Here is a 16,091-nt window from a genome sequence, read left to right as displayed (position 1 = left end):
CTACTAATGTTTTATAAAAACAAGTATTAAATTATACTAAATTGTGCCTTTTAAAAAGTTACTCAGTGTGATAAGCATTTCAAGTGACTGAAATAAAAAAAAATGCGTTAAACATCTTAATAGTAATGCATATCTTCATAACCACGCGGATGTAGTCGCGGGCAACAGTTAGTGTATTATAAAACAAAGTCCCCAAAAGTGTATGTGATCGATTTCCTCAAAATCTACTGAACGGATTTTCATGCGGTTCAAGAGGAAGGTTTACGGAACGGCTAAGCCGATTATAATGAGAGTTTAACTGGAAGTGTGCCGGGAAAACTTTGTGACACACTGATTTCAACGCGGGCGAAGCCGCGGGCACAGCTAGTATGACTATAATTTGTAATATAGTCTTTACAAACAACATCTAAACTCTCTTTATATACTTTTTCTAAACTAGTACAAATCTATCATTATTTTCGCTCAGCTTTGTGAAATGTGAACACGTAATCTGTAATCACTTTCTTAAAAATTCACCTTGCTTCTAAATTATATTAATTAGTTTTTAATTACTCAAACCGCCAGCCCTGTTCACTCTCCGTGCTGTGTCGAAACACAACAATGGGCAGTTTTTACGGAAACCATTGCTCAAGTATTCGTGTGACCTTTGAGCTGTGGCTCAAAACATAGGCGAAGCGTTTATTTCGCAGGGTCTATTTTCCAAATAGAGTATGAAACATAACACCTTAATTAACATAATAATAAAATAAATAAACTTGATTAACTGAGCACGAATTGATGTAACTCGCTTCAGCCTGTAATATCCCACTAGTGGGCATTGGCCTCTTTCCCCATGTAGGAGAAGGATCAGAGCTTAATCCACCACGCTGCTTCAATTCGGGTTGGCGGATATATTCCCTACTATTAGTAACGATCGCTATCAGGTGTACATGATAACAGAGCACGTTAAGCCGTCGGTCCCGGGGGACCGACGGCTTAACGTGCTCTCCGAGGCACGGTGGGGAGACCCACAAGGAATTGATGTCACAATGATCACTAACTTCATTTTCTTTTTAACAAGCTCAGTATATGATACCTATTGGTGTAATCGATTTAACTGTGACATACTACTGGGCATTTATTACTTGGCATATGGTTTTTTTTCAATGTAGAAAGTTGTTGGAGTAATAACGGCATCAAATTTGTGTACATTCGAAACTGAAAACTTAAAAATTTTGCAAATAAACGTCATGTGTTAAACCGTCAATAATTTACCACTGCGTAACTATTGAAGAGGCAAATTTCTGCTTATGTGTGCAATTTAATTGCAATGGTACGCTGTAACGCGCCCAGTGACGTGAAAGCCTAAACGTCAAAACGTGATCGCTTGTAACATAAATGAATACTTTAAAACGTCATTAAGAGATCGTAATCGGATTTAACCTTAATTCAACTTACAATTGTGATTATTATTAAGAATATAGGACGCGAATTCTCCATCCAATGAAAGTATCCGTTTTGATACAATACATCGTAAAGCGTAGAGATATATATTTTTTAATTCGATGACCCAGTAGATAAGATAATTATGCTAAAACATAATATACTTGGTGACGCGACTTTGCTCGCTTATGTTTTAGACGTCACGGCAAAATTTGCGGCACTGTCGATAATTTGGATACTATTAGCCAATTAAATGGGTAGCAGATAGATAATATTATGAGGAGACTTTTTTTTTAAAGACATAGCCTTCCTATACATGGTAGAACAGTTTTTTGTCGTATGATGGGACGTCTACACCACGTTATTGTACAGTAACACTTCTACATATTATATATCTTAATCATGGCTGCCCTTTGCTCTTTCGCATAAATTTTTTTACAATGTTGCTAATGTTCGCATTCAGTCTGTAACATCCTACTGCTGGTCATAGGCCTCTTTCTTCGTGTAGGAGAATGATTGAAGCTTAATCCACCACGCTGCTCCATTGCGGGTTGGTGGATATATTCCCTAGTATGAGTAACGATCGCTATCAGGTGTTTATGATAAGAAGCGGGACCAACAGCTTGACATGTTCTACGAGGCATGATCGATCTACAAGGACAGACATTCAAAACAGGAAGAAATATATGTACAAATACAAAATATCATTCCTGAGCGGGAATCGAACTCGCAAACAGTCGGTGTTTTACGCGATTACTCAAACCACTATACCAGACTGGTTCTTGCAAATGTTATGCTATAAAAAATAATAAATTTTTCCCATTTTTATAATTTCCATTGATTCTTCGCTCATATTGGTCGCAATTTGACGTTTAATAGCTTTAAGCTTTCCTTGATAAATATCCAAACAAACTAACCAAAAGTAACCAAACAAACTTTTCAGCCCTTAAATATTAGCATAGATATAAAACTAACTGTTGACTTAAAACATTATTCATAGTTCATAATTTCCCAAAGGTCAGGTAACCGACCAAAGTGCCTTTAAACACACAAATTTACCCTGAAATTCATTAAATTAATAAAAATATGACATGACAACCTCGTGTCCAGTCACCGGTGATGTCATGCGTGCATCACGGATGTAGTTGAAAAGGTTATATTGGCGTGTTTGAATAATTTGCAGCATCGATTTTTACTAAAGATCAGAGCTGAGATAAATAGAAATGACATCAGACGAAAGAATAAAAAATAACTATTCGTAATTATTTGCTGAGGCTGATGAGCAATTATTATGATATTATAATATAATATAATATCTATCGATGATCACTCTGTTAGTGTTAGGCTTTGTTAAATTAAGGCGAGGATTTTGTGTAGGTATCAGATGACAACTTAGAGCCAAAAAAGCCCATAATTTATCTTGATGATGTCGACATTACCTAATGTAAAAAGAAAAATATATCTTTTTACATAAAAAAAATGTTGTGGTATTAATGACAACAAATTTAACATCAATGGGCTCTAAAATCCCATGCTTTTTATTATATTATACATATTAATGCATTATAATTATGCTTATCCTACAGATGATGTATTACTTAAGACAACAGATCGACATTCCTTTGATTTCCTAGTGAAGACTAGTATGACGTGGTCCGACGCTGACGGTATTTTTCTGTTACAATAATTTCATTTTTTTGTCTGTACATTTTTCCATTTTTTTGCGTATAGCCTAGCCATAGCCTAGCGTATACTGTTTTTATAGCTTGTTTTTTATGTATATTTTTTAATTTTATCACACATTTTACTCACACATACACACACCACGTTTAAAAAAGAAAACAAACAAATAGACAATACTTATAGGCTTAATGACATACTAGCTGTGCCCGCGACTTAATCCGCGTGGAATTTACCAAAAAAGTTATCGTTCCGTCCGCAGAGTTATAAATAAAAAATATTTCTAAAATGAAAGTAGCCTAAGCTACTACATCAGCTATCTGTCAGTGAAAGTCCTGTCAAAATCGGTCCATTCGTTTCAGAGATTAGCCGGAACAAACAGACAGACAGAAATTTAAAAAAAAATGTTATTTTGGTATTTGTACCGTGTATATCCATATGCATTTAGTAAAAAGCGGTTATTTTAATATTACAAACAGACACTCCAATTTCATTTATTTGTATAGAGTATAGATGTATAGATTAATAAGTATAACACTATCAATACGATCAAACATTAATTATTAAATATTAAATTATAAATGTTAATTGCGTTGTACGTTAATATAAAAAAAAATGTGTTCAGAATCTTTTTTTTTTTTCGTGTTAATTAAAATTATATACTTTTTTTTGGTTAAATATTTATATATCTTAGAAATACAAATTTAGAATTTAAATTATTGGTTTACACATCCAAATATATTTAAATTTTCAATTCCATACGTACATGCCTACACAATTCTGTGTGTGTTGTAAATATTAAAAAAAAAAAATAGATGCACTAACTAATAAACAAAGAACCTTTAGAATAAAAGTAGTTCACTAACATTGCTTACTCTAATGTCACTTCTATTGAACTGCTTGATCTGTTGTTTAGACATCAATAAAACCTATTTGTAATTATAATTTTTTGTAGGTAAAGAAGATAGTTTAATAACAAACAAAACTAATAATATTTATAGTAAATCCACTATCTAAGACTTGATATGATACTTGATGACTTTTTATGATACTATAAAAAATAAAAACATGAATACTCTATAAAATAAAAACACGTTAAAATAATAAAATAGAGTAGTCCTTAGAAATGTATTATGAGAATCATTATCACGCTACGAATTATAGTATAGAAACAATATTTATTGATATAATCAAAATCACACAAATTACTATATTCAAGTTATAATTATACAATACTTCAAAAGCACTTTTGAATCGTCATTTTTCAAATTAAAATTAAATACATAAGTTTTAAGTAATAAATTGTAGTTTTATGGTAGCTTCACTTGAACCTACCACCGATTCGGAATGTAGATTATATTTTAAAAAAAAAAAAACATAAACAAGGGCTACAAATACTTAAGAAAAAAAAAATAACGAAAGATTTTCATATACACAGCATCATCACAATAATCATTGGCCTTAGCCCGTCTATTGCAGACGATTTAGACAGTGTCAGACAGACACTGTGTCGCATAGGACAATCTTTAGGAAAACGCAGAGTTGCCTAAGCTCTGCGCCACCCTTTCGACCTCACTGGCTAGACCCACAGGAACTACGAGTCGATACGTGTGGAGCCAGTTCGGCTGCAGGAGTCTTTCGCATTTTAGAGCTATGCTACGAATGCTTGACGGTGACCCCATTCCGGGTTTCAAATGAAGTTTTCCTTCTCCAGGACTCTGATGATTTTGAGCCAGGTTTATCCCTCGGTCACCTTTTACGACCCCCACGGTAAGAAAGGGGATGGTGCTATTCTACTCGGCCTACACCACACGGCATATACACAGACACAGATAGATATTCGTATTTATAAAAGTAGATAATAAGAAATCCAGGTAGGTAAGAGGTAGCAATTTTGAGTTAATTATAAATATGTTTACCGTGTTATTATATACTGTCTCGGTCGTTACATATAGCGCAGGTACAATTACGTACATAAGACCACTGATTAACAATTTAAAGTGTATGATAATTAGGTTTAGCACATGTGTCAGTGCATATTAAAGCCAGAGAAAGCGGCCCAGGGCGTTATACCTCATAAGTCGGTGTATTAATATGTAGTACGCGTTACGATCAGACTGGACTAAATTCACTGTACTATTATAATAACATTTAAACTTTTTAAGAACACGTAAATTGATACTTTTTAGTGCGCTTAACGCTTATCTTGGCGTCTACCGTCATTTATCAACCTATTTTTAATCGTTTTGTTTAAAAAAAAAGTAAATTTTAAGTGACCATATGTCGTATGAGAAAAGAAGATAAGAGAAAATAAAAATTGTGTTAGCTAGCAAACGAAAAAAAAAAACCGACTTCAATTACATCGACAAGTAATAAAACGTAAGTAGACGAAAGAAATTAATAAGCGCACTAGTCGTCACTACGACTTTCGAGGGTTCCCCTCGATTTCTCTGGAATTTCATCATTAGATTCTGGTCTTTCCAACAAAAAAAAAAAGAATTATCAAAATCGGTTTATAAACGACGAAGTTATCCCCGAACATACATAACATACACTTATAATAACTAATCAATGAAGATGCTATATGCATATTTATACCTTTGAATTTATTAATAACTATATTCTTTATAGCATGGTGTCGTCTCCTGTCAAAGATTTTCATTGTAATATGAAACTTTGAATAGTTACGGGTCTCTGTAAAGAACTCACTATAGACGGCGCCACGGTTCGCTTAAACCGAAAATAAAAATCATCATATCAAAAATTTCGCTCTAGCGGGTACATCGTTCCATAGCTTAATTGGCTAGAGCGCCGACACGGTCAGTCGGAGACGCGGGTTCGAATCCCGCTGGAGCGGTCAATTTTTGATATGATATTCAAAAAAACTATATTCTATATATTTTTTGTTCAAGAAGAAGTAAACTTTTAGGAAAAAAAAATTTACTTCATCTCAACCGCTTAAGACGTAATTCGTTTTAGTTCAAAAAGAAAGTATTATTTCTATTTTTGTATTAAGAAGATAATATTATATCAAATGTTATTTTAAATACGTTAGTGGCAGTCTGTTCGTCCCTGTGTCGGTATTAGGCAACGCAATGGTCGGGAGACGCGCACGCCGCGCCATGCGTCCGTGCATTCTAATTGACGTTTGATTCGTGATGAGGCTCTGTGACTCACATAAACATTATTATTTATACTTTAATAGACTAAAATATATTTCTATTATATACTACACCGCTATATTTATTCTATTGAAATAGGGCCCAGCAGATAACTTTCATCCAAGATAATTCTTAACTTAAACCTCCGTGCTAACTCAACAAGCTTTCTCAGTGGACACATTTTGCCTGTATTGAAATAAATAGCTTCAGCAACTAAAAATGCCCTTCTCTTAGGATTTAACTATATATATACTGCTAAAAATCTGGCACAGATCGTACTTTAACTTTATAAAAGACCACAGATATATGTATAAATATATATATATATACATAAATAATACCGCACTTAAGTTGTATTATGTAAACCTTAACAGTATACAAAAAAAATCTATCTCTATCCAAGTATAAAGCATTACCAGGGGGTTACTGTATTTACAACACCTCACCTCACCTCACTTCAGCCTATCGCAGTCCACTGGTGGACATAGGCCTCCACAAGTTCGCGCCAAAAATGGCGTGAACTCATGTGTTTTGTCCATAGTCACCACGTTGGGCAGGCGGGTTGGTAACCGCAGGGCTGACTGTCGCACCGAAGACACTACTGCCCATCCTCGGTCTGTGTATTTCAAAGCCAGCAGTTGGATGGTTATCCCGCCATCGGTCGGCTTTTTAAGTTCCAATGTGGTAGTGGAACTATGAACTTAGTCGCTTCTTACGACACCCACGGAAAGAGAGGGGGTGGCTATATTCTATAGTGCCATAGCCACACAGCAAGTAGTGCATTAAGTGCACTTACAACACAGTACAATTTATTTATAAAATATAATTACTTCTCAATGTGTAATATTAAGTATATTACACATGCAATTTACACTATTTTAATATGATTACACAATAAAATACTCATAAAATTCAAAAGCCATTATGACAGGAAAGTGAACGTACGACAAACGACATACAGCGATTGTTCCATTAAGTGCCTTCGTCCTTAGTTTCCTTTCATTGCATTTAAAAAACAGATATTAAAATAATTACGTATTAAGGATATACTCAAAAAGTAATTAATTATTTATTTATTTTATATTAGTTTTATTAAAAATTTAAATGTTCCTAAATATTAGTTATATACAAATTGTAATATTAGCTTTTGATAGTATAAAGTTTATAAAAGCAAAAAATTGTGATCGTTTCGATAATTTAGTATAAAACAAGTGTAATTGAAGACAAAATATACAAATTTAGATCAAGCATTGTTCAGTTTTTGTAGAAAAGAGAAGCGCTGTAGGATAACAACCCTGCATGACCTGACTGACACAGTTTTAACGAAAATTACTTGTCTATTATCTTACTTGTTTTTGTTAATTTTCACTCATTTCACTTTTTAGTAGTAATATTTCCAGAAGTAGAGTAGAAATAAACTATGAAAATTTTACGGTTCAAAATTCTGAAACATTCTAATTATACTGTACGGGTATTAAAGTTATGGAAAATACTTACAAAAAATTTAATATCTTAAGACTTTTTTAGAAAACAGTAGGTATGCTGACTTATACTATATCGTTTTCATTATGTAGTATACGACTTATATTAGCAGTAATGAGCTACTAAAAAAATTATATATGTTGATGTCAGTTCAAAAATTAATTTACTTTATATTATTTTATGCTGCTGTATCTACTTTTTAATTACGAGTAATGGAATAATAATGGATTCCGATAATCATTAAACAATCAATAGCAATTAATCGACCTCGAACCCAACATTAAGGAAGTGATCTTTTTCATTGGTCGGTACTTTATTTCATCTATTACAGTCTCTTATTACGAATAAAAATTAGCAATAATCATACAATCAGTATTAAATTACAAAGTTTTTAAATTACCATCTAAGAACATAACCTGCGGCCGCTAGCGCCACAGCTACAAACCAGTGCTGTGACCGTTAACTAATATCTAAAATAAGAAGAACCGTCAAAAGTAATTCACAATTGAATTAACCGTAAAGAATTATCTGAGATCTGATTACAGAAATTCAAAAATTAACCGCAAAAGAGGACCATGTGACAAAATATCTAAAACAAAAGAATCACGACTTGTAACAGGAAACAGATTGCTATTGTTCAATTAGAAGAATTGTGAAAACGACCCACTTATCTATGATGAGTTTATGGTTCAAGCGTTCACATGCCATGGTCTACATGAGATACCATCTAGGGCATTAACTCCAGCTCTTCTGACTGTATGAATAAAGACTATACTGTTCAAATATTCAAACAATCCCGCCCCTGTTACCAGTGATTTCTAATGTCATGTCGAAAACTTTCTTTATCAGAGTGTCGCGACGATAAGAGTGGAAACAATGAGATTGTTGATCGCAATTTATCAGACAGGAAATTTAATTTTTTTACTCAAGACTGAAGTTGAAGATCGTCAGCGTTTTTGCCTTCTTCGGTTCGAAGCAATTTTGTTATTACGATGTCTAACGTAATTAACATTGATTTCGTGAATAGAGAGAATTTTTATCTTTTTATCTGGATAAAAGAATATGCTGATGTAGTAAAACTAACGACTTTTTTATACGCGCCTGTCTCAATTATCGAATGTTTTGTATTTTTAGCATCATTTTTTTTTACAATAACAATAATATTGTTGGTTTTCAATGTGAAGCCAAATAAACTAAATGATACACAGGTATCATACGTAGCCAATGCAGCGCACGTATATGTGCAGAATTATACTGTTTCCTCTTTACCTCTTAAAACGGATGTAACCTTAGTTTGGTATCGATATAGGTTACATTTAAAGGTTTATTCTCTGCCCGTTTTCTACATAAAACGTTATACAAACATTGCTTATTTTATAAATCAAAAGTGCTACAAAATATTTGAGTAATTCCAGTTCTTTTACACAATTATGTAGGTATAACTTCCTAGGTAAATAAAAAAATAATTACGAATAGTAAACCATTTATACTTTTTTTAAAATGTGTAGGGCATATACAAATTTTATACACATCGTCATGGCGTGAATCGAACCCCTGGAACGAAAAGCGGGGTCATTGTCAACTGCGCCAATATACTAATTGATTAGGTCGCCATTATCTAATTGACATTTTATGTTTCTTTCTATAAGTTAGCTCTACGTTATCGCTTTATATTTCTACTAAAATAACTGTAGTAGCTCGTTTATTAAATATATTTCTGTGGATAGTAGTGATGGTGACACTTCAAGTTAATATTCTATATTTAGTCGTTTATTGCAATTCACAACATACATTTTTAGGTGACAAACATATTATAATCTTTGAATCATTATATAAACCCAGGCAGGCATATAAACTCAGGCACAAAATAGCAAGAGATAAAAATTAATTCATTGACCCATTAAAGTTTTTAATGCATTATTTCTACCTTTATTATCGTTGTTTTCCCTAAAACCCAATACTAAATAAGTTATACAAATTTAAAAAATACTCTCTCCTGTTTAAAAATATTTCGATATCAATAATTAATTTGGAGTATTATAATCCTTTGCGACTTCGTTTTCTCATATATTTACTTTCACTATTTATTCGTATGCGACGTATGTATTGTTGTTCTATGGAATTATGTCTTCAATTGTAAAAAATTAAGGGCTATTATTCTTTGCGTATATTTCCATCGTTAAGTATATTTACTGATGCGCGACCCGATTGTTTTTCAATATATCAACAATCCACCGTTTGCACAGTCGGGTGAAATTTGCGCAGTTGTTATGAAAAACCAATAATAAGACAATGGTTTGTAGATGAGTCTCCAGCATTGTATTACCGTCGAATATTTTTATTGCATTGTTTTTCTTTTTGATATATTTTTAATTTTAGGTTTGTTTTTGTTTTGTTATTAAGAATTATTGTTTAATACACAAGTCAAAAAAGTCTTAGGGTCACATTTACATTAAAAAGGTAAATATTCAATAATAATACAAGAGTTTATGAAGTAAAATATTTTTGCGCACGTTTAACTTGGGGAAGTAACCTGGTGAACGCGTGACGAGAGGTTCCGTAGTGGGACATGTTAAGATAAAAATGTATATTGTAGATTGAAGATAATCTAATATATCCTGTAAACTGATAGCGAAAATTTGTTTTTTAGAATAATAAACTTCACTCACACACGCTTGACTTGGGGAGTAAGCCGGTGAACGCGTGATGAGGGCGTTACGAAAAGTGTTATTGGACGAGGCGAACGGATGTTGAGTGAGAGGTTGGAGCTAAAGAAGTTTTACTTCAGTCGTGTGGTCTAAAGCTCACTCGTTTTTTATATAAAAATGTCTTTCCCAATTTAGCATATTTCTGAATTTCTAGTTGATATTCATGTACGTATTTTCTTCTATCTCCAGGAGCTAGAGCAAGAGAAACACCTTCTTCGACGACGCTTGGACACGGAGCAGAGCGAATATGAAGCCAGACTCCTGGAACTGCAGAACGACATCAAAGAGCTCACAGCCAAGATCGGCTCCAGGGATACATCAGTTAAACAGGTAAGCTATAAAACATTGTTAATTTTATCATACATTATTATCTGAATTCATATTGAACCCCGAAAGATAATACCAGTATTCTTAAAAAGAGAGTAAATAAAGTCTGGTGACGCATGTATACATATATATACATATTTTACGACATACATACAAGAAAATGTACAAGCGTATTAAACATTTTTTTTTCATTTGGTTTAAAATGATTGATATTTTAAAACGATCGTTGTATATTTTTTAAATTAATTTAATGTAGTGTGATTATAATATAATTTAAACTTGAAAAAATGTATTCGTAAACCTAATAACACCTAGTGTATTATTTTATTTAAATTTACAGTATATTATTGCTTATGCGTATTTTAACGTCATATATTATTAATTGATCGCAATTAAAGGCGGATATTACTGGATAAATCCGGTCAAGACCAGATTTCATTACAATTAAATACAATTATTTTAAACGATTTAAGTAAAACATTTACAAAATTCGATGCTTGTTATATAATTGCGATTAATACACTTTGTTTATAATTTTGTTGACTTGTTTTAAAGAAGTTTTACATTTAAAAAAAATACGATACAGTATTCTATTGTAAAAATGTCTTAAGTATTATTCGATTTAAATGAATTCTATGTTTTATTTCTTAAAAAGTTATTTAAATGTCTTTTCCTACACTGTCATTGTCTTCCTTTTTCATTTTTTGAAGTACATCAAAACATAAAATAATACTGCTAGGAGGCAGTAGGCACAGATAACGAAATATAATGCAAAATTGTAAACATGATAATAAAAACCAATGCAACATCATCAAAATTCCTTTCATAAATTCTATTTATTTTACATTACTGATTAAATCACGAAATATGTGAAGCAAGTAATTTAATAATAAAAGCAATGCTAACAGAGCACTTTACTATGACCTTACTGTGCACAGTAAGTCGTTTATTTGGCATTATAACATTGGACGTTGGCTCGCAAACTGAGTCAAGGTGATTTCGGTATTGTCACTCAGAATTGTACGGACATTATTGTTATTATTATAATATTATATGTTCAGTTTTAATAATTTTACTTTAACCACCGTTCTGCTGTAGTGGAGCGAGTAGTCGCCTAAAACAAGGATGGTTTGCAGGCTCGAATCCGATGGATAATAAATATAAATATCCGGAATGGATATTTGTATTTGTAAAAATATTCGTTTCTGGTTTGGATTGGTCCTTGTGGGCTCCCCCACCATGCCTCGGAGAGCACGTTAAGCCGTCGGTCCCGATTGTTTTCATAAATATCTGATAGCGATCGTTACTTATATTAGGGAACATGTCCGCCTACCTGTAGTGGAGCAGCGTGGAGGATTATGCTCCAACCGTTCTCCTACATGGAGAAAGAGACATATGCATGCGTATACGTACTTTAAACCTATGTGCGAAATAAATGCGATAGTTGGGTCAGGATGGATGAATGTATGTTTATTTCTCTTTCATGCAAAAACTACTGAACGATTTGTAATGAAATTTGTTACGTAAATAACTGGAGATACAGAAGAACACATTAGCTACATTTAATGTCTTACTCTAACAGGACACAATAGCTCATAGTGAGTTCAAGTGTTAATTCCGGATTATTTTGATGACAAAAACCTTTATTGAGCTTGCAAAAACTTAAAAATTAATCCAATACGTGACCTACACGAACACATTTATTTGACACTTTTCTAAGTTTTTAGGGTTTCAACATAAAACTATTATTCTATTAGGCAGGCATGCTCCACCTTCGACCGCATCGTCACTTAACATCAGGTGAGATTGTGGTCAAATGCCTGCCTATTTGTCATAAAAAAAAAAGTCTTGTTTCACAGGTTGCTGATAAAGTTATCTAACATACAACGGTATCCAACAGATAAAATTTTATGGTATATTTTTTTACACGATCGAACGAGACCTTTCACTTGCTTTAAGAGTTCGATCCTACCACATTCCACTTAATTGTTTTCTTTATCTTATGCGAAAAGCTAATAGTCCTAACTGCACCGTCCGTGGCTCCCATGAGGATCTTTACCATGTACTCATGTAATGCACCAGAAATGAACCATTGAGACAGGAACTCTTAACAGAAATTGATTTTGGCAGAAATTTTTTTTTTCTTTTTCCATAACGTTTTCAGATTTAAATTTACAATAATTTTAGTGATAGAACCCTCAGTGAAACTGAGGGTTCTATCACTAAATTCACTCTGTTTCTCAGACAATCAGACTCAGATGACCTATACTATGTAAATAATTGTAAACAGATCTAGTATTTAAGACTTATGAGCCGACTTAGTCTTTAAGGCTGTATGGCTGTAATAAAGAATTAAAAAAAACTCCACATCCATCAGATATTTTTATTTGCAACCTTCGAATATAAAAGTAGTAGTTTATTTGCTGTTATGAAACAGGCCATATTTTTTTTCCTATTAAAGCTTATCGAATAGGTGATAGCTTCACAAAGAGCATAATTAATTATATAATATTACGGAGTATTGAGTAAAAGAACGATTCAAAAGTCCCTTTAAAGCTTATTTGAATGCAGAAAATGCTTATGATATTTATTTTTAAAAGATTCTTCTCCATTCGTAACTTGTCTCATCTAAACACTTTACTTAAAATTATAAAGTGGACAGTAAAAAAAGGTTTTAAAATAAAATTTAAACACCTTTTTTCCAAGATATTTTTCATCGTTTATTAAGAAAAAATAATTGAAACACCATTTTTCGAATATATTTTTTATAGTTTAATTTTAAAAAAAATTGAAAGACCTTTTTGCGAAGATATTTTCCATCGTTTATTAAAAAAAAATTGAAACACCATTTTTTCGAAAATATTTTTTATAAAGTTTATTTTAAAAAAATTGAAACACTTTTTTTCAAAGATATTTTTCGTTAGCTCTATATTAAGTAATGTTTATTGTTAAACATTGCAAATGTACGGAACACGTGTGAGATTCCGGCACATGGCCTGTGTTGCTACAAAGCCTTCAACCCCCGAAACCTTACTCTAAGATGTTATTCGCCGCTATAAGCCGCTTTACATTAAGCCGGATTACGACTAATCGTATTCAGTAGACACGTTTTTGTAAACACTCTCTAACTAAATTATAAAATTAAAACATTTCGATTTGCCTATTAGCGCATATTGCAGTCCAAGAGTTGTGCGTCCGATGCCCGCTCTTGTCTGGGTGTAATAATTATACGTATTATTAATTTGTATGTAGCGTATCCACATCCACACATATACAAACTTTTTATATCAGAATAATAATTAAACCTCATTTTATGTTTATACACTCTTTAACCGACTCCCAAAAAAGGAGGAGGTTCTCAATTCGATAGTGTTTTTTTTTTATGTATGTCCTCATAAATTTTGCCTGGGTGAACCGATTTTGATGATTTTTTTAATCGAAAGGTTTTGCGTGTCGTGTGGTCTCATTTAATTCTAATTGATAGCTAACAAGTACCTACTTTTCCAGTTATTTTTTTTTATTTCGTTTGCGAGCAAACACAACTAGTATAAATATATTTTTTGATTTGAAGAATTTATGTTTTAGATTTCTTCTTTATACTTTATGTTTTACAATCTATTGATTCTAATATATATTTTGCTACGCGAACGTCGTTTTTGATTTTATTATTCGTTAATAATTACTTGAGATTACAAAGATATTATCAGTATTTCATTCGCTAAATAGCATCCCGAAACCACAGGAGCTCTGGCTTACCACAAAAACAAGACTACTACTGTAATCTTCTGTAAGGTTTACGTACTTCTTACTTACGTACATTACTTGAATAGCAAATCGAGACTTTTTGTTTTTACATAGCGAACTGTTACAAGGGATACGAAATTTATTTCTAACATTTGAACTTTAAACTAATCGACGAGGGTGAGGCAATTACGTAATCTTCATAATATAGAACGTTGGTCTTGACGTCAGCGTCACAACAAATAACGATTTCCATGAAAATTATAGATGTCTAATATACTTGAAAACGTTGTCAAGGTCGATCACGCCTGTATGAATTAATTTTTAGGTTATTTATTAGGTTTTATATACAATCTATTTACGGTAAACATAAAATAAAATTGTTTTATGAAATATTTTTTTGGGCGTGTGTTTGTGTGACGATCTTGTCATGATAAAGTTGTGAGTTCGATAACTGCTTATACTGATGTTGGAATAATGGTTAAAAAACACACACTTACTCACACAACGCATGCTATAGTAGGATTAAATTTCTTATTAGAGTTCTAGGAAACACAACGCAGACACAAACACACAAACCACGAGAAAAAGCCAGCGAAGGCTTTGTAGCACAGCCTATACAAATATTTGTTATAAGTAGAGATCGGAACCGCGGCCGTTAGAACGTTTGTATTCATCCAATTATTTTGTATATGTTATGAATATGAATATTTGTAAGAGTGGAAGTATACATTTATGATTTATACTTTTATCATGTAAACAAACTAACACCTAAACCTTGGTGTACTATAAAAATATATTTCGGTACTTGGTATGTAAATAGATAAAAATCTGGGACTACACTATTATTTATATGTTCATAACCTTATTATTGTAATTGTTCGAAAAAAGGGGTATAACGTCCACATTCGGAATAATGTACAAATTCCCGCTACGATACACGAATCATTCGGTTGGAGATTTCGGGATTTGTGGTGGGATCAAACCTTCTCATTTGTCTCTTTACAGTCAGATATTCAAAAATTATTTCAAAAAAAAACTTTTTAATAGTTACGTTTTAAACAGTCACGTTAAATGCTATTTCACGATGTCTTATTGTTTTTTTGTAAAAACTAAATACGCTAACCTCCTATGGTTCAATGGTCATTTGAACCTTGTAAAAACGTAATTGATTAAGTTGAAAAAAACATGACGCATTCTTCATTTCTTTTTCTTGGTTTGAAACTTTTCCCAACTTTATTGTTTTAGCTTATAACATAGTGTTTTACTTTGAATATTACGCAATAAGAAAATTTGTTATAGGGAAAATATCTACCAAATTGCAGGGGAACAGCGTTGTGAATAAAGCTCTAACCCTACTTCTACATGGATTAAGAGGCCTTTGCCGGCCAGCCAGCACGAAATTACAGGCTGAATTAATCGTTTTATCACAATCGTAAGGGAGAATGCGTGTCGCTTTAATAGTTCTGCTACCTATATATATTATATAAATAAGAAACAACTGTACGATTTTACAGCTATAGTTAAAAATCCAGAATAACGTTCCAATTCCCATCACAATACCTAAGTA

At 32.4% G+C, this 16,091-nt stretch overlaps 1 protein-coding gene across 1 annotated transcript in view; it reads left to right on the top strand.

Annotated features, from left to right (window-relative positions):
• LOC123663386 (bicaudal D-related protein homolog) overlaps window positions 1–16,091 on the top strand; it is a 121,915-nt gene that overhangs the window by 81,930 nt on the left and 23,894 nt on the right. The window contains exon 2 of the mRNA XM_045598073.1: window positions 10,643–10,783. Within this exon, the coding sequence (XP_045454029.1) occupies window positions 10,643–10,783 (141 nt within the window). The remainder of the gene's footprint in view (window positions 1–10,642; window positions 10,784–16,091) is intronic.

Source organism: Melitaea cinxia, chromosome 20 (genome assembly GCF_905220565.1).
Source record: "Melitaea cinxia chromosome 20, ilMelCinx1.1, whole genome shotgun sequence".
Lineage (NCBI taxonomy): Eukaryota > Metazoa > Arthropoda > Insecta > Lepidoptera > Nymphalidae > Melitaea > Melitaea cinxia.
The sequence above is the reverse complement of the archived record's forward strand: the minus strand, read 5'-3'. Positions and strand labels throughout refer to the sequence as shown.